The sequence below is a fragment of the Porites lutea genome, chromosome 7 (genome assembly GCF_958299795.1).
Source record: "Porites lutea chromosome 7, jaPorLute2.1, whole genome shotgun sequence".
Classification (NCBI taxonomy): domain Eukaryota; kingdom Metazoa; phylum Cnidaria; class Anthozoa; order Scleractinia; family Poritidae; genus Porites; species Porites lutea.
Genome location: NC_133207.1, coordinates 13908156 through 13927626, shown reverse-complemented (window position 1 = coordinate 13927626; position 19471 = coordinate 13908156). Strand labels below are relative to the sequence as shown.

The window sequence follows — 19471 nt, the reverse complement described above, 5'->3', positions numbered from 1 at the left end:
TTTCTTCTCCTTTAGACTCTTGTTTTCGATGACACAATTTTAACCATCTTACTGTGCCTGTGACTAGAAATCCCATTATTCAGGATTTTTGAGTTGACTGGACATAAGACAGGGGCAGATTTAAGATTTAAGGGGAAGTCCTGAATGTATGAGTTTTCTGTGGGGAAAAAATCGCTCTAAGCCCTGGCACGAAAGATGCAGGCTCCGCGGGGAGTACCGGTCCTCAGACCCCCGTCATCAAATTGGTCGCCTCTGGTAGATCTTGTATGACTCCTTGGCTGTGGAATTTTTAGTTCAAACAATTTTTTCATCACTTCTGTCCACATCAACCAGCCATTGTCTGAAAGCACTCTGATACAGTCTCTTTTCGGACCCTTTTTGCGTACTTGACACAGCAAGGGGGAGGTGTCGGAAACAAAATTCTGTCACGTGACAAGGCGTTGAGGAAGTTAGCAGCGGCCATTTTGTTTCGGCAACAGTGGTCGGTGGGAAGAGCATAGCGATGGATTCCAAAGGAAATAAAGTAATCGTCTGCGACAACGGAACAGGGGTGAGCAGATCTAGCTATTACATCTTGGAAAGCGCTTTCTATAAATTGATCTTTCTTTTTGTTGTTGCTTCCAGTTTGTCAAGTGCGGATATGCAGGCTCGAACTTCCCGGCTCACATCTTTCCTTCGATGGTGGGAAGACCTATTATTAGATCGACGGCGAAAGTTGGAGATATTGAAGTGAAGGTTTGTGCTGTGTCTTGCATACTACAGTCCCTCTTTTAACAGCCTGAAGCCCTACTGTAACACTATATCTTCAAAAATTATGTCAACCAGTTGTTTCGTTCTGCAGGATTTGATGGTCGGCGATGAAGCAAGCAAACTTCGGCACATGTTGGAAGTGAATTATCCCATGGATAATGGAATTGTTCGAAATTGGGACGACATGAAACATGTATGGGACTACACGTTTGGAGAGACAAAGCTTAACGTAGATACAAGGAATTGTAAAGTGAGTCAAATTTACTGTCATTCCGGAAATGCCTTATAACTCTTCATCTTAACTACTTAACGACCTTTCCAGAACATCTGAAAACCTTCATGTTTCTCACGTTGAACTGTCCTTTGTAAAATCTAGGTTTTGCTCACTGAGCCACCGATGAATCCCTTGAAGAACAGAGAGAAAATGATTGAGGTACAAGAGTGAAGTTTGGTCTCCTTATGTTTCAGCAATTTAACCTTAACCAGTTTAAGGGTCGTTGTGCTTCAAACTCCTAGTTCATTTATTTTAAATCAGATGGAAAATCGAGAGCCATGAGTGGCTACCCTTATAGTTTTTAAACTAAACTACATAGCAATTTGCTTTTAAAATGACAGGAAGGGTTGGGTACTTAGAGCTCGTAAACTTCCAATATACATCTATGCTGAACAGGGGACCCCAATATAAAAGAATTCCAAGGGATGTGAAAAAGTTTTTGTTGTAATAATAATGATAATAATACTTTAATTATTCTCTCTTCTTATGGGGCTTTTAAGGGATAATGTAACAAATAATAGAAAATAATATAATGGTTTAAAATCCCAACTGGTAGGGGATATATTTTACAAGCGTGGCCAAAGATTTGAACTTGGGCTACCAAGAACAACTTTAGCTAGCAGTCAGGGCAGGATTTGAACTTAGGGCCTCTGAATTATTTTTCCAAAGCTCTAACCACTCGGCTACGTTGACTCCTCCTTATTACTGGGGTATATCATTTCTGGGTCCTGCTCCAAACATTTTTTCTAACTGTGGAGAGGAATGTCATCTGTTTATATCAGAGTTTCATTACTGGAATACAGGAGTGCACTTTAGTGTGCTTTCAGTGAACACTTAATGATGAACTGCCTGAATACTGTAGTTACTGTTGAGGTTATCACCCACAATCTGTATGGAATCAGGAACATGCTCCAGGGGCCAAATCCCCTTGTTTACTGAGAACAAAGAGAGAAATGGCAGGAAAGACGGTCTTAGATATGGTGTATTATTAAAAACTGAATCATTAGATAATGCAATTCTAGAGCTCTGATTGGCTTAGCCATCATGGTATATTTAACAATTATTCTTTGAAATCGAGGTGAATAGTGGCCAAATATTTACCGAGCCGCGAAAGCGGCGAGGTAAATATTTCCAAAGCCACTATTCACCGAGATTGAAAAGAATAATTGTTTTAGTATATACACACGAAGTGATCTCAACAAAATCAGAGAGGAAACCATTCAAAAGTACGATTTGATTGACAGATCAAATCACGCGTAAATTTAAAAATAGATCTTTGCAGAATTTTCAAACGTGGCAATTCACAAGTTTATCATTTCGCAAACCGACAGCGTAATGGCTTAAATGGAACCGCTAAAAGTTTGAACTGTTTCCTTACCTGAGAAGAAAAGTAGAGCTTTGTTGTTTTCTGTTGACTCGCCAAGTTTATAGCCTAAAGGGTTTGTTGTGTCGTTGTTCGCATGAAATGCTCACAAAAATGGCGGCTCGGTTGCTCAAGGTAAGACGTCGTCTTCCTGTATCATTCTTTTTCCTGTTCACTTGAAACGTAGAATTTCTGCAAACATTTCCTTTTAAATTTGTTTTTCATAAATAGACTTCGATTTCTGAGCGAAAATTTTCTTGTTAGAAAACGCTGAGTTCACGAAACGGCTTCTTCTACGCGAATACACGGGAGTTGTAAACAATCCATCGAGCACAAAACTCAGCTACAGTAAATTGAAAAACGCCGTATTGAATCCTTCCAAGTATTTTCTTGCCTTAAAAGAAGTCAGCCCTAGGATTTTGTCGACTTTTAAAATATCGTTCTCTAAAAAGATGGGAAAAACACTGAGCTCACACATTATCCACTCGCTATGAAGTGAATATTGTTGAATAGTCCGAGATAGCGAACCAATCAGATTGCTTGAATCACCAAGATCACTGAGTGTGTATATACTAAAAGGCATTATACCATGCTCTCCAAATATGGTAACTCTACGCATCTGTTCAAAATTAAAAACAAGCTGAAAATTGGTTGTTTCTACAAATAAAGTCAGGAAGAATTCTCAATATTTTATGGGCGGCTGTTATAAAACAATTATTATTCCACTCATGCTTGTGGGATATTAGATGATTATAGCCAGCTCGGCGCTACGACACTTGCTGGCTATCTGCCATCTCATATCCAACGTGCAGTCATAGAATAATAATTGTTAATTATTATTCATTCAAAATATCATGAAATGTTTCTCTGTTTCTGATGGTCTAAAATCACACACATAATTCATCATAACCAGCTACTGTCAACCAAATCTGAAGAATTTTGCTATATTGAACTGATGGTCAATGTCAAAAGTGAAGCAGAGTTGCAGATTATTGAACCAATAATCGATAAGACCTGGGGATGAGGTTGAGTTGTTTTGGTAGTGAGAACAAAAATGGTGGACTTTTCACTTGTTTCACCTGCAAGAAATAGGCGAAATAGTGGCTAAAAACATAGCAAGAACAAGAAGACAACTTGAAGGACGGCATCTGCTATTTAGAGAATATTTGCAGAGCTGAACAACCCCTTATCTCCTAAACTTGTCAATTAACGGCACTATCGAAGATGAACTTCAACATTATGGGGGTAAGAATATTTTAGCTTGTTTCGAAACTAGGAATTATTTTGAATGAATAATAAAACAATATTATTGAAGTCGGCTTTCATATCATCTGAAGAATTATGGAGATCTTGGGGGGTGTTATCAGTATAACACCCTCCTCGATCTCCATAATTCTTCAGATGATACTCAGCCTCATTCAATAGTAATTGTTAATTATACATCTAAGGTACTAGATTTTACTCTGGAGGTTAAAAATCTTTCAGAATTCCGGTTTGTTTCCTGAAATTCTTTCCTTTATTGTTGCAGGTTATGTTTGAAAACTATCAGTTTGATGGAGTATACATTGCCATCCAAGCCGTATTAACTCTTTATGCCCAAGGTCAGTAGAGTGAGTGTCGTGAAGTGTCATTAGCAAAAGAACACCATAAAACTCTTGATATGCTCCTCTAGGAAAGAGTTGTAGAATTCTTACAGAGATCAATAAAGAGTAAAAGGTGTTTGCGTTTATTGGTGCAGTACAGTCTATTGTCTCTAAGACAGACACCTTTAGGACCGGTACTATGTGTCTGTCTAAGATGAATGTCTTTTTTACAAGAGGCCCAAATAAAGGGAGTAAAGAAAGGCAGGAACCAACTCTATGCGTGTCAGTTTTACTGAGATGTCTGTATTGTAGAGGTGCCTGTTAAGAGAGAGTCAACTGTGATCTTTCTGTTTTTTTTCTTAGGATTGTTAACAGGTGTTGTAATAGACTCAGGGGATGGAGTGACCCATATCTGTCCTGTATACGAAGGCTTTGCTCTTCCTCACCTCACTCGGAGACTTGACATCGCTGGTCGTGATATCACCAAGTACCTCATTAAGGTAATGCTATCCACAGCAGTCTGTTGAGGATATCATGCAGTAGTAAATGTGGTCTTGTGCTATCAGTTTAGTTCTGGTTTCAAGACTTGCCAAATGGATCTGCTCCTAAAGCTTGAAAAACTACAATACGTGTCAATAAACAACATAAAAATTTTCTGAGATGATGGTGACTAATGACAAATTTTTTTATGGATTTTAAGCTCCTTCTGCTGAGAGGATATGCATTTAACCATACAGCTGATTTTGAAACTGTTCGCATGATGAAAGAGAAGCTCTGTTATGTTGGGTAAGCTCTTCTGCAGGAATGATTTGAACCATTAGAATGTTGTATTTGTCCTAACAAACTGCATTTGTACTGTTAATGTTATATTAAATTAGATCATTTTTAAATAAAAGGGCGTAATTAATATTTTATAAAACTATTATGCCATTAAACTATCATACACCTGTACATTAATCTCTCCCCTGTAGATTGTTCTGTATAAAAGCTGTAAAGTAGAACTCTGAGGAAAAAATAAAATTGTAAGGATTTGTGTCTTAGAACACCATGTTTATAGCATAACCAGATAGCAAGATGGCCCCTCCCTTACACTTTCTACTCTGCATGCTAACTAATTTTGAAATGCTTACATGTATTTTACTTTCAGTATTTTTTTTTCTTCAAATTTTTCGCATATTGGTTTTAGAAATAGCAAGTCACTCAATTGAACCATAGCAGGATTAGCTCAGTCAGTAGAGTGCTTGACTGTTGATAGTGGGTTCGATTTTCAAGACCAGACCACTAATCAGAAAATAACTGGAAGCCTTTGCCCTGCAAAAGACTAGACCTTTGTGTGGGTAAGATGACCTTGTAGAATGGTGGTGCCATCTCCAGTAGGAGACACAAAAATAGTGTCTCCAATTAGTACTTTTGTGCTAAATGCATTGACACTCAAAGTGCATAATAAAAAATGTTGGACAAAACTCACTGGCCTTTCAATTAGACTTGTTGTTACATAAGGTATGTTGTTTGGTTTGCATTCTTAGATACAACATAGAACAGGAACAGAAACTTGCTTTGGAGACAACAGTTCTTGTGGAACAGTACACAGTAAGGAATTACTTCATTGTGTTATGATAAAAAAATAATAACCGTTGTTACTTTTTTATAATTATGTAAGCAAAACTGGGAAAAGTGAATGAGTGCTGTTCACTTAAAGCATCCTCAGTGAATATTAATTTGAAGCTGAAGAGCCAGAAAGAATTTTTTTTTTTTTGCACCAAGTCCTGTCAGCCAGGGAAATTGTTGTCTTCTTTTCTCAGCGATGGTGGCTACTTTTTTCCCAAAGGCAAAATAATAGTACTATTATTTTTAAAGAAATATTATTTCAAACCTTGTTGATACTGTTTGGTACTCTACCTAAACGAGCTGTCTATTTTAAGTTTTATTGAAACCCCTGCAGCCCATTTTGTTGTTGTTAATAATTATGTCATCAGTAGTGCTACAAGGTGTTAACACAAAACTGGTCAGTGATTCATTTTCACTCTCATGCCTGCGATTTCATCTTTAGCTCCCTGATGGCCGGATAGTGAAACTGAGTGGAGAGCGATTTGAAGCACCTGAAGCCCTTTTCCAACCCCATCTAATCAACATTGAGGGTGTTGGTGTGGCTGAGCTTCTCTTCAACACCATCCAGGCAGCAGATATTGATACAAGAGCAGAGTTTTACAAGCATATTGTACTGTCAGGTGGCAGTACTATGTATCCTGGGTTGCCAAGCAGACTAGAGAGGGAAATTAAACAGTTGTATCTTGAACGTGTACTCAAGGGAGATACCACTAAGTTGTCGGTAAGTTATCAGCCTCTTAACCCTTTATAAACGCCAATATCAAAACACGAATTTTTCTAACTGAGCTCCATAATTTGTTTATGGTGTAAGTTGAGAGAAGATGCCAAAAAAAAATACAATAGATTTTGGGGGGATCATAGCCTTGAATCTCATGTCTTCTTTCCTTGATTATCTCCTAATACTGTGGGAAGAAATTTGACAGTTACTCTTTTAGAGGTTCATTGTTACAGGGGAGTTTCATTCCCAGCTTTTTGTAGCTAGTGTGTAATATGTAAACCATCCATTTGACCTCCAAAAGGATTGTCTCAAACTTTCACCTTATAGAACTTAACATTTAATTTCCTTGCAGAAATTTAAAATCCGTATTGAAGATCCACCCAGGAGAAAACACATGGTCTTTTTGGGAGGGGCTGTTCTGGCAGACATTATGAAAGACAAGGAGGGATTCTGGATGACGAGAGAGGAATATCAAGAGAAAGGAATAAAGGTTCTAGAGAAGTTAGGAGTTAAGGTTGGCTAGGAAATTAATATACGAAAGTAGAGATCTTTGAAAACTTGAAGAAAATTTGGAATTGAATTTCAAGTGATGGTCAATCTCTTTGCATAAAACTCTGAGATGGCAAGTTTTGGTTTCATAATGTGAAGTTACATGTAATTGTTATCCATTAGATTCTGAACACCGATTTAAGTTCTATTTGTCTGTAAATGATAAATGCAACAGGATGACACCACTGTTATCACTTTCTGTGACAAGTGGTTTATTTTGATTTTCCTCCAGTAAATTTCATGATTTTCAAAATTTTTAACTTTTCAAAGAGGCTACTCGTATAAAGACGATAAAAAATTACATAAGAACTAGTCAGAGAAAGAAAAAGTCGAGAGACCAAATTGGAGCAGGGTAAGGAAGTATTTTGAATTGAGCATCCTTGAAAATATTTGATGCCCATTTTATATTCCTTCGCCATTTCTTAGCTATCCTTTGTTGATTTTAGATAGTCTTTGTTCACAAAAGTTAACTTAATTTTGCGAACTTAGTGAACTTTATATTTCGCAAACTTTACTTGACAGTTCCTCTCTCATTAGGTGTGATTTGGATGTAAGATCCACCATTTTATCACTCACATTCAAAAGTAGAAGTAAAAGCTGATATAGAAATGTTATATTAGACATAAAAGAACCTTACGTTTGTTTAAGATACACTGAAGTTAGGCCATGCTACAGTTAGATGTGGTTCGCACATAATCGTTGCAATCATCTGCAACACCTTGTTTTTGGGGGAATGATCAAGATGATCCGGTTATGACATTAATACCAGCGTACAGATAAATTCAAGTGCTATTCAGCTGATTAAAAATCCGCGATTAACCAGATCATGGTGCTTTAAATCAGAGGTGTCTTCATGTGATTGTCTCAATCATCTGAGACGCGTTTTGCGATGACCTGGAAGGTGAAGACAATTAAAATTAAGCTACGGTAAAACGGGCTACAAAAACGTACAACTTGTTTGTAACATTACTGCAAAATGAGGTAAAAAGCTAGTTCAAACCTATCATGCAACAAATCAGGTTGTTGTAAGTTGCGTGAATACTGACTTCTGATTGGATAAAATTACGCGAGAGTCGCGCCATATACGGGAGTTACGTCACTTGCTGCAAAGCGCTGGTAAAACGCGCAACATGTAGAGATTTTGTTGCAAAACGTGGAACTACTCTCTAATTTCTGCAACAACCTTATTTGTTGCAAGACGGGTTTGATTCGTGGGTGGTGTTAGCTATTCAACTCGTTTTGCAGCAACGATGCCAAACAAGTTGCACATTTTTGTTTTTCTGGTTTAACCGTACCTTCATGAAAACCAGGCCTTAGCTATAAGTTGAAGCTATGTGTGAAACGTTTTGTCATGCAGCCCAAAAGTGATGAGAGCTTGAACCTGTTATGTGAAGAGTTTGTTAACTGTACAGATTCGTTTCGTATTGTTCATTTGTTAAGAAATTATGCTAAATATTTTGGTAAGATAACACATGATTCCCTTTGTGAATCTTGTCGTTGTGATCTTGTCATTTCTTCATCTCTATGCACTAGTTGGAGAGATGGGAATGTTATGAAGAAAAGAAAGCTGAAAAATAAATATTTTTCCTCCACATTTGTTTGATCATGCTGTGTTTAGAGTAAATATTACGAGCAAATTAGGTCATACAGTTATTTATCTATTTATTTATTTATCTATCTATTTATTCAACCTCTTCCACCATATGGTGCGGAACACACAACAGAGCGGAGCTCCGGTTTAAGTGTGTCCTTACAGATAACCCACCCGGGCCGGGAGAGGCTGGTCAAACCACCGGGTTCTACGTCCCCTACTCTTTTTGAACAGTGGTGTGGGTTCCTTTACGTCCAACAAGAACCAGATAAGTGAATATCAAAGTACTGTGAGACGGGACCTACAGTTTTCGTTCTTATCCGTGAAGACTAGAAAGTCAAGCCGTTTGCGGGTGTCATTGTAAAGGCAGCACATTCTCCTCATTTAATTAGTCCCTGTGTTCGGCCAGGGTTTCAGCAGAGTGGCTGTCTCCCAGCTGAGCTAACCATGCGGCGGTTGCTGCGTGTGATTTCTCGCCATGAGTACAACCGACACTAACATCCGTATAAGTTGGGAATTTGTTTACACATTGTGAGTCGTGTCATGAATGCTCGAATGAGCGCCCGGCGGTTATTTAATCGAGACCCGATCAAGACCCTAACCTGTAAATGTGAATACGGGTAGATCGCCTGTTATCCCGGGAAAAGATAGACGCCCTGTATACCGGGGCGTTGAGGAGGGCGCTTATTTGAAGGGTGCTAATTCGAGCATTTAGGGCCCTATCGTAAACACATCTAGAAGATAACCTTTTTCTGTCCAAATTATCCTTTAAAGCTGAATCAAAACTTGTTTATAGCTGCCGGTTTACGGAAGGTCATAAGTTTAATTCCTGTCGGGGACTCAGATTTTTTTCTTTGTCCCATACTCGTAACATGCTGATTATATCATTTCTTATGTCTTCACCGAGCTTAAGATCTACCATCTTTCTTAATTTTGTCAGCTTTTAAATTATTGCACTGTTTCAATGTTAAATAGGAAGCCGGTCAATTCTCCTTCGTTGAACTAAGACTCAGTGGTAACTTCTTCCCCTTATGTGTATCAAGGGGAATTTCTCCCTTCTTTTAGAGACCCTAAAAAAAGTGGTCCACCTCACATGACGTCAACTTTATTTTCGTAGTTTGTTGTTTTTTTGTCTCTAATTAACGCCTTAGAAAGCAAAAGGAAAAACTATTACGAACTGTTGTACCATATTAGTTTTTTTAGTGTTAAGTCATCAGGAGAACGACGTTCTTTGAGCAACTCGAATCATTTTTCAGAAAAGTAAGTTATAAAGAATCAAATGAAATCTACTTCATTTTGTAGATTTAGGGACACAATCTGGGTTTTGGTTTCACAATGACTGAAAAGGAAAAGCAAAAACTTGTAGTCATGAGACAAAAGATATTCGTAGAGCAAACTTTTACAGTTTCAGGAATAAGTTCCGTCAGCGCAGATCAGGTCAGGAGGCAACCTGACCCTCCCCTTCTGAATTTTCATCGTCGTCCTCGTAATAAGTATGTGGCACCTCATGGTCAAAATTTTCCCCTGTCGCCATGGGGCCTGTCGGGGTGGTCCCGTAGATTTCCTCGGGGTATCCCATCTCATTGTTGTAGCCCATCTCATCAGCATAGACCATGTCCTCAGTGTAACCCATATTATCCATGGCATATCCCATTCCGTCGGGGAGAAATCCCATTCCTTCAGGGACATATTCCATTCCCTCTGGGAGATAACCCATCTCCTCAGGGTAAAATATCTCGTCAGCTGGGTAACCCATTTCTCCCTCAGCAAAGAACATTGCATCAGGATCGTACATTCCAGCGGCAAACATCAATTGTTCTGCAAAGAGAAAGATCTGACTTCGTCACTGTCCAAATGAAAACTGAGTAAAGATTTAATGTGCGCAAGTGACCATTTAAGTTAGCGCTACTGACCAGCACTGTCCTTTGATACCGTTGAATACAGTAAAAACTGCGACTAAGAACTTGATTTTTAAGAACCTGTTGGGCTAAAATATTTCAGCCAGTTAGGCTCCCTCAGATACAAGAACCTGTTGAGCCTAAAATTTGAAACACGTTCTTATTTTCTAAACTCCATATTAAAAAAATTCTGTACTCTTGGGCAAATAAGGTAAGTCGACATTCAGGATCCCCTTGGAGACGTAGGTTTCGTATAACTCCAACTGCAATGTGCAGATTTTATGTAAGAAATAAGCTGAATATCACTTCAAATTTCTTAGCTACAATATATTTTATCTTCGGAAAATGTTAGCCCATTTAAGAACCTACATATCTTAAATTTCTGCTAATTACCATTTATGTCAAGACCTGTTGAGGCCAACTTGAGAAAATGCTTTCTTAGTGGCGGGTTTTTACTGTATAATATATTTCGACTGTTAATTACCACTAACAAGTAAAGAGGCACGTTCTCCACAGACTATAGTACTCCTGTTGGCACGAGTATAGTGGAATTTGATGATTGGATTGTCTCAACCAAGATGACAGCGTAAGAAGTTTTACAGGCTGACTTTTAGAACCTTTTAGAGCAAACGCCCTTCCACAGTTAAGACTGAGTCCAACAAAGTGCTGGTAATAGATGCTGAGCCTCTCATTGGGTACCTAAGGACGTCGATTTCGTCGCGTGTTTTCCATCAAATCGTCGGATTTTCACCGAAATCGTCGCACATCGAGAATTGCTTTACAAGGTACCTAAAGCTTCTAACGAGCTCGAGCTACCAAAACGGAAACGAGAAAACAAAAAAGCAGCAACATCAAAGAGCAAAACAACTGTGAACGTGTAGCATACTTTTCGGCAGATTCTTTTAGCTTTGTTTTCATCGGACAACTTAAATTGTTAAACTTGATCAGAACGGCAATGCGATCGTCGCTTTAACCTCAAGATCGTCGTTTCGTTGATTTCGATCGACGTAGTTCGTCGGAAATACCCATAGAGAGGCTCGGCGTTGACCACCATTCACATACCTTCGTATGCAAGCCGTTTTAGCTCCTTTCTCTCGGCACATTTCCTGCACATTTTTCTGCAGCTCAAGACAACAATAACAAACAAGGACAGGACTATGATCCCTGCGGCGCCGGCAGCAACTAATCGAGTCCATACGCCGTCCATTATATCCTGTAATAAGTACTTGGGAGTAGTCCAGCGAGTGATGTCATTTGGGATACAGCTTGTTCCGCTGAGCTCATAGTTTTTTGGACATACACATTTGAACCCTCCATGGGTGTTCTGACAGTAACTGTGATGAGAGCAGTTATGTTTTCTGATTTTGCACTCATTAACATCTGCAACAAGAATCAGATGTGTATTCAAACAACGACAAATGAAACATGTACATTCAAACGATTCTTGAAGACCTTTCCACACCGAACCATTGCATGGTATGTTATGTCAGGTTATATTATGAATAAAAAAAATGTTGGTTAGTCGGGAGGAGGCTAAAAAGCGAAAAAGTACATATTGAGCTTCCAGGCAGTGTACTTGAAGAAAGTTTACCCCTGAAAATTTAACAAATTTTCGTTGTAAGAAGTTTACTTCGCATGAGCTTTTCAGTCTGGATGAAAAAAGGTTGCGGTTGTCCCTGTGGCTTTTGTAGTGAACAAGTGCATTTTAGGGAGTTCGGCATTATTACTGGCTGGCCATGATCAGTCCATTCGTAAAGAGAATTTCACTGTTTACCAGATCTGCTTAGTCAGATTCAGTGAACTCATATTATAAATGACAGGTTGAAAACTATTAAGAAAACCCTATTCATTTTCGACTTGTCGGCAAGTTTTTACTTTTGACAATCGCACTCAGCAAAAATGCGTGTCTTGACATTTCTTGTGTACTAAGCTGCCGGTTCCAAAATACAGGTACCTACAACATTCTTGATCGATTGCTTTAATGCACAGTTTATCTCAGTGCTCTTTACAGTTTAGACTGCGGGTAGTCTCCCTATTGCTCGAAAATCACATATCGCATATTGCTCACAGATTTTCGGCAAGCGAATGAGAGATCTCGCAGTCTATTTACAGTTCACATTAAAGCAGCAAGGGTGGTGCAGTGTTAAGAGCTCTCGCCTCCCACCAATGTGGCCCGGGTTCAAATCCCGGCGTCGACGCCATATGTGGGTTGAGTTTGTTGTCATTTGGTTCTCTCCCTTATTAAGAGAGGTTTTTCTCCTGGTATTCCGGTTTACCCGTCTCCTTAAAAACCTACACTTCCACTGGAGTTGTAGACGACCAAAACTGTGAGGATGAGCTACCATGAAATCCATTTTTGATTGCTATATTTATTTAGCTACTTATTTAGTTATTTAATTATTTGTTTATTATGCCTGCACTGTAGTCTCTGTAAGTGCGGTGGTGAGGATCAGAAGGGGAGAAATTTGCAAAAACTACGTCTTACCTAAGCATTTCTTGCGGATCGCATCATGCTTAAAACCTGGATCACATTTGCACTCATAGCCTCCGATTGTATTCACACATTTTTGTCCACTCAGAGTACAGTCTCTGCTCTTCACTGGGTCTTTGCATTCGTCCATTTCTACGAAAACGCAAAGATATTTAACAGTACAAGTTTCATCCTGTTAGCAATATGATGACGACTCCAAAGCTACGAATTTTATTGAATTCCGAATGAGAAACAGCTTCTAAAGCGGCTTTGTTGTTGTAAGTTAAGCCCTTTAAGCCCTAATATCCCCTCCCTACACTGGTTGCCAGAGGCCTTTCATGCGCAATTTCTGGTTTTGGCCGTTAAGTCTTAAAAAGTGATCCACGCGAAAGCTCTTTCTTGCAGCTTCGCCGCTCTTGTCCTCGGTCTGTGGTCAACGAGGCTCCCCGTCACACGCGAGAAAAAACCTCTGGTACCCAGGATGCAATATCCCCAAAATTCTCTAAAACTGCATGATCTCCATTCGTTTTCTTAAGGAATAATCAGGAATAAGTTGAAAACAACTGTTAAAATTTCAAGACGTTTTCCCTTCGCTGATAATTTTGTTACTGGTGACTTTCGTAACCTTTTGTCTTGATTAATATTAATCGGAGAAAATTGATGTTTTGAGGTGTTATTACTCTGAAGTGGTTACACTGCAAAAAAAGTTCCACAGTGCATTTTAGAGTCATTTTATAAAGTTGCTTATGAAACAATAGGAATGTCATTTTAAAGAACCAGTAATAGGCCATTTTCACGATGACGACATTTGACTACAACTACCAGAATTCATTTCGTTTTTGCATATTTAAATTTGTCAATCCCGCTGAGGATTAAAAACAATAGCCTTAATTATTAACAACACACTAATTGGGTGGGGAAAACATTTTTTACAATCACCGTGCAATGATTTTCCGCGCGCTGATTGGTCGAGAGCTTAGGTCAATAACAGACAATGAAAATTAGTGACGTGGCGCCTTTATTTCGTGCTTCTACACGAGTTTTGAACATTATGACGTTATTTCTATGGTGGATAGGAGTATACACAATGAAAATTTGTTTCCGTCAGCATTACTTGAAAAGTATGATTCGTTGATGGTTTCCAAGGCATCAACCAATCAAACTAATCAAAAACTCTCATTGGCTGCCAAACTGCCTGAGAATCCAAAAAACCTCAACGATTTAAATGGTGTTGAGAGGGCTCTAGTTTCTGTAGTAATGAATTACCTCTGCAGTCTTTCTTGTCAGGTGTTAGCTCATATCCCGGTTTGCAGACACATTCATACGAACCCAGTGTGTCTTTACACGGAGTTTTTGCGTTAATTCCTTTATTCTTCTTAGGATCGCACTTTGTTTTGTCCATTTTACACTCATTAATGTTTATGCATATCCTCCGTTGTAGAGTCCTCTCGGATGAATAATATCCAGTTGGGCATTTGCATTTAGAACCTTTCTTGCAGTTAATTTCCGTTGGGCAGATCGCTCCTCCGCATAAGTCTATTTCTGAAGAAATGATGGCAAAGAAGTCAAGTTTTAACAAAACGTAGCATCACTGCTAAATTCCTTGTATCGCGCTGGGCGTTTTGTAAACTTCGAATTAAGGGTTGTTGGGTTTTTCCCTTCCGTCAGTCATTTTTCTGGGTTAATGCAAATCACAGTGCAGCGCGCTCTCCCAGCTTGGCCCGCGAGACATGACTGACAAAAAGAATGGCGGAGGAAATCGCGATGGTCAGTGGAGTTTTTGTCGCGGAAAGGAGGCAGACATTTCTTTATTCTTGCAAGCGACAAGATCAAGAAAGATCAGAAAAATCTTCGGAGCGAAGTAGTCGATTATATCCCGAAACAGGGCGATCACAACGAACCTTAAAGCAGAAAAGCAAACCAAACGGATCGAAAATCACAAATCATGACCTTTTGAACTCGTGAAGTAAACATCTGTTTCCTAAGAAGTCTTCTAAATGATTGACGGAGCAGAAAACCCCCTTTTTTTTAATTGCAAAACGCGCTGGCGATCCAACGAATTTGGCCGTAAAAGACTTGGTGCTGTTGACTGCCTCGTTTCAAATGTTTGTCATATTTCCCTCATCGCTGCAGCAGTTTGTAAATCCGAAGTTTAATTCTCGCGATAAACCTAAAATTTCCAGACCCAGTGGTTCATAAGGCCATCCCAAAACTGATCCCAATAAAAGATTGCGTTTCCCATGGCCTGACCGACCCATTTTTTCGAAAAGTAAAAAAAAAAAACAGTTTCACTAGTCAAAGAAGCAAGTACTTTAATTTATGATGTGACGTCCTTGTCTTTAATTAACATCGATACTACGTTTTTTAAAGGCTGTTAATAGACATTTGATAGTCGAAAAGACGTTTTCGAGTTGACTTTGTAAACCAGGCTTTGTTACTTAGCAGCCCGGCCTTCTCTGGAACCCAGACCCTTTCAAGTGTTCATTCTTTTTGTTTTTTTTTTCCCCGACCGACCAACCGACCCACCATCACAAGAGACGGGGCGATGGGAAACGAAACATTTTATTGGGATGGCCTAAGGTGGATAACGCCATCCACTGGCTAAATCTCTATCCACTGGATAACGCCATTAGAGGCCTTTAGTATCAGGTTTTTCATGGAAAACCGCAAACCTCAAACACGAGAATGTCTCGTGACCACTGTCTTGCGGTCCCATTCGCAGTTTGCAGTTCACGTTTGAACACCAGGAAGGGCGTTCAGCGGTAAGTGACTTACGGTAAGGTTTTTTGCCAGTAAAAATTGTACAGCCTCACTTTTAAAGACACGAAGTAGCTTTCTTTATCCGTCTTCGGTGTGCTTGTTCGATTTTTTAACTCGAATAAATGAATTATCCCTGTTTTTTGGACGGTAAAAGTGATGCACTTTGACTTGCCGAAAAACAACATGGCGGCACTAAACAATGACAGGAGTAATCGGCTCCTGACAATGAACGCCTCGCTAAAATTTGAAATCCTGGCGACGTGAAACTGCAAACTGCAGTTTGCGGTTTCCCATGAAAAACCTAATGCTTAAGGTCTCTATTGTTTTCCCTAATACTTATCCGTTGGAACAACCGGGGCTGGATCTTTAAGGTGATTTCCTCAAACCCTCACTAATTCGAATCGTTTTTCGTTTCCCTTCACAGTTTGAGTTAACGGGGGTTATCTGTAGTTTTATGTGAATGGAGCGAAAGTCCGCATTTGGAGCCACAGGGGAGTATGAGCTCGAGAAAATGTTAAAACTGAACATTTTTTCATTTTTTTTCCCTTTTTTTCTCAAGATCGGGTAATTTGAACTCACTTTTCTGTAAAATTATAGCCCAAAAAACACAAGCGGGCTCTAGGTTTTAGTTATATTTATGATTTTTGCAATGATGTGAACTGTTTTTTGGCGGTGTTTCAAGTTTCAATCATATTGTACGCAACTAGGAAAAACACTTAAAATAAACGGACACCCAGGGCGAAAACAAGCACAGTGACATCATATTTTTACATTGTATTGCATTTTTTTCAATCTCCTATATATGGCTGTTGATTGTGACAAGCTTGAAAAAATTCTGGTTAGTACATCCTGTTAAGGGAATTACCCTAAAAAATAAAAATCTTTATGAGGGGCTTACATTTGGTAGTTGGTAGCATCGTAGCAGAATCGTAGCAGAATCCCTTAGTTCGTTATAACTTGTTTCCCCTAATTTTCAGTTGGCACATTCTCACAAATAGCCTAGACGACAGGCGCGAAAAAAGGGGAGGGGAGGGGAGGAGTAGAAAACGGCGCGAAAAGGGAAAAGGGAGAAAAGGGAGAGGAAGAAGAGGTAGCCCCCTTACGTCTCTCCCCAATCCCTTCTCCCTTTTTCTCTCGCTTTCCCAATCTCCTACCTCGAGTCTTCCTCCCTTACTGCGCATGCTGGCTTGACGAGAAGAGCTCTTTTACCGACCGCTGGTCAAAGGGAACGAAGACGCAGGGTACGAGGGTTCTCCTTTCGCCTCCCATTTCGACGCTTTCGACGCAGGCTGATCAGGGATGAAAAACATGCATACATACTTACCTGGACTTCTTTTCTGGAAAGAATGTTTCTGGCGATTTTCATCAGAACCTAATGAAACATGAATCATGAAGAATTAAAACCTTCTCAGTTAAAGGTCTAGCTCAGAACAGAATGTCCCAGTATTTATACAAAAGGTTTTGATAATTTTATGAAGAAGATAGGGGTTAATATAAGGCAGACAGACTTGGAGCTTTCTTTAGACATCATTTCACAAATTGACTGAAGCATGGAAATTAAAACAATAAAAATTGCTCCAAGTTTACTCAGAAGGGTAGCTTCGATTTCTACTGGATCACCCGAAACTTAGAAATAAGGTTTCTTGAACATTTTTGATCAATAAGACTCTTACCAGGACCAGTATATACGGTAAATATATGCTGCAACATATTCCTTTATTCCTCCCGATTACCTTATGCTTCATCCGAAGTCACATTCCCCTCTCTCCTTTTAACCTTCCAAATGACTCTTCACCACGCCTCGCTCCCCTAGTTTTATTCAAGGAAATATGTGACAGCTGCGACCCCGGACACTACGTGGCCAATTTCCCATCGAAAGGTGCGGAAGCAACAGACTGAAACGTTGGTATTTCTTCTTTCCATACTTTGTTCTATGTATTAATATTTTAATGACATACTCTCTGAAAATAGCGTGCACTGTACCAGAAGTTAATTACGCTTTTTTATTAATTCTAACTGACCCCTGCTTTTCATGTATTTATTTAGTTGTTATCCTCCATGTAAGCGCATTTGTGGTGAATTCGAACTTAACGTTTGACCATAAAAAGTTGCCCAAATTTAATTAGACTGAAAATTTGTAAGTTATACTTCGTAAGAAGGGAATCCCGTTGACTTACCACACAGTTGATTGTGAGACAAAGAAATCAGAGCCTTGCTCCCAGCACGCAGCGGTGAAGCACATTTGATGTGTTCTCCATCCTGTACAGCATGTAACACGTTCTTCACAAGTAGCAATCGCAGCCATTCAAGACTGCAGTCGCAGTGGATTGGATTCCCAGACAGGTAACTGAAGAAAAAAAAATTAAACTCAATTTAATAATGGAAGAATCATGGAGCCAAGCAGATCAATGGTCCCCTTTGTACATGAAGGACATGAGCAGAGGAGTACCTCAGCACCTGGCTCTTGTGAGTAATATAGCCGTATTGGTCTGGCCGTAAGCACTGGGGTCGAGATTGTGCTTGGCCACAAATAATATTCTGCTCATGCGTAAACGATACCACGCTTTTCTCCTTCTTGCGGTCACTCTTGGGTGAAAAATGGCAGATCGCTTCGCTTCCCGAAAATATTCATTAAAAAACAAACTTGGTCAGGATCCAATGATAAAGCAATTATTGAACTCGGTTATCGCAAAATAGCGTGATTTGCCAGTGTCTCGCAGATCAATTATTTGCCAAAGCGCTCGCCACTGACAAATCACGATATCTTGGTCAACCTCGTCCAATAATTGTTAATTATTTCTAGAACGCAGCTTTCTGTTTAACAGGAGAGTGAATTTGTAAATACTGTAAATTGTTATACTTACACTTTCCGGAACTGGAAAAGGGTTTTAGCGTCTTCGTGTCTTATATGTTTGATATTATTTTCTCTCAAATCACTAAAAACAGGAAATGTTTGATGAATTAGTGCACAGAAGATTCAGTTTGGCCATTCTTTAGTAAAGATTAAAGACCACATAGAGACTTTTTTGCAATAGATTCCAACCAATTTTACTTTTTTTTTTCGTAAAACTGCTGATCTAGGCCTAAAAAGCTGGACTCTACCTTGAGCTGTGACGTCACCGAGAGAGACTCGCCCACTCTTTCCCAGACATCGCGCGGACAACGGGTCAAGAGAGAACGCGTAGTACAGGGACTAGGCTGGGCTTTCGTTACTTTAATTGGGTCGGACCGTCTCTTTAAAGAGAAAAACGAGTAAGTGCGCGGCGCGAGCGAAGTGCCTAGTTCAAAACGATGAAAAAAAAAAAAATGTCATAAGCTTATGTTTGACAACAAAGAACGAATCTCCTGAAGTGCAAAAACTGGTCATTTCTGAAGGCATCTTTTAGTGACGAACCATGAACTCAATCAAGACATTTCTTCGTAAGTTTTTGGATTTTGTAAGGTAATTTTCTTAAGATTCAAGCGAGAATAATACAGAAAATAACTAAAATAGATTCACAGTCTTGTTTTTCCTCGTTCTACATTCTACATTTGTCACGTTGTCGCATAAACTCGTCATTTTGCTCGTGCATTCGGGAGTTTTTCCTTCTAAAAGGAGACCCTAAAAGTGGCGAGAGCCACACAATGGGCTAAAATCTATATTCACTCACACGACCACAATTCCGTCAGGTATCGTCTCAGGTATCCTGTTTAGTCCGACCCCCCTGCACTGCAACACTTTTCCAGAGTTCTTGACCTTGCATCCGGGGGAGGGAACATTTGCTCCAGTACAACAAGTGATAAATAAAATGACCAATAGTGAGCTGATTTCCAGCCGGCCCTTGCTCATTTTTTTTTTCAGTCAATCATTCTCAATCAATTTCGATCATACATCAAGTCTTCGAGTTAGTTGACCTTTGACGTAATA

The 19471-nt window shown here is 39.4% G+C and overlaps 2 protein-coding genes across 2 annotated transcripts; one reads left to right on the top strand and one right to left on the bottom strand.

The window, feature by feature from the left end:
• Positions 1 to 408: 408 nt before the first annotated feature.
• LOC140942628 (actin-related protein 2) lies at positions 409 to 8437 on the top strand. Its single transcript, XM_073391561.1, has 10 exons — positions 409 to 550; positions 625 to 735; positions 842 to 1000; positions 1127 to 1183; positions 3916 to 3988; positions 4334 to 4470; positions 4671 to 4756; positions 5497 to 5560; positions 6021 to 6299; positions 6649 to 8437. Exons 1-10 carry the CDS (start codon positions 503 to 505, stop codon positions 6817 to 6819), a joined length of 1185 nt encoding a protein of 394 aa, XP_073247662.1. The 5' UTR covers positions 409 to 502; the 3' UTR covers positions 6820 to 8437.
• Positions 8438 to 9396: 959 nt separating this feature from the next.
• LOC140944470 (uncharacterized) lies at positions 9397 to 19450 on the bottom strand. The gene is made up of 8 exons (XM_073393610.1): positions 19215 to 19450; positions 18429 to 18500; positions 17742 to 17911; positions 16889 to 16936; positions 14071 to 14346; positions 12820 to 12957; positions 11397 to 11714; positions 9397 to 10254 (listed from the first exon to the last, which is right to left on the bottom strand). Exons 1-8 carry the CDS (start codon positions 19391 to 19393, stop codon positions 9875 to 9877), a joined length of 1581 nt encoding a protein of 526 aa, XP_073249711.1. The 5' UTR covers positions 19394 to 19450; the 3' UTR covers positions 9397 to 9874.
• Positions 19451 to 19471: the final 21 nt, after the last annotated feature.

Bases quoted from the DNA above. Each gene is read 5' to 3' on its own strand.
- LOC140944470 (XM_073393610.1), bottom strand. From the start codon at position 19,393: ATGAGCAAGGGCCGGCTGGAAATCAGCTCACTATTGGTCATTTTATTT. The intron at 17,912-18,428 runs GTAAGTATAACA...TTTTTTCTTCAG, and splicing joins CTTTTCCAGTTCCGGAAAGT to TTACCTGTCTGGGAATCCAA. The intron at 12,958-14,070 runs GTAATTCATTAC...GCGTTTTCGTAG, and splicing joins TGACAAGAAAGACTGCAGAG to AAATGGACGAATGCAAAGAC.
- LOC140942628 (XM_073391561.1), top strand. From the start codon at position 503: ATGGATTCCAAAGGAAATAAAGTAATCGTCTGCGACAACGGAACAGGG. The intron at 736-841 runs GTTTGTGCTGTG...TTCGTTCTGCAG, and splicing joins TTGGAGATATTGAAGTGAAG to GATTTGATGGTCGGCGATGA. The intron at 4,471-4,670 runs GTAATGCTATCC...ATGGATTTTAAG, and splicing joins TCACCAAGTACCTCATTAAG to CTCCTTCTGCTGAGAGGATA.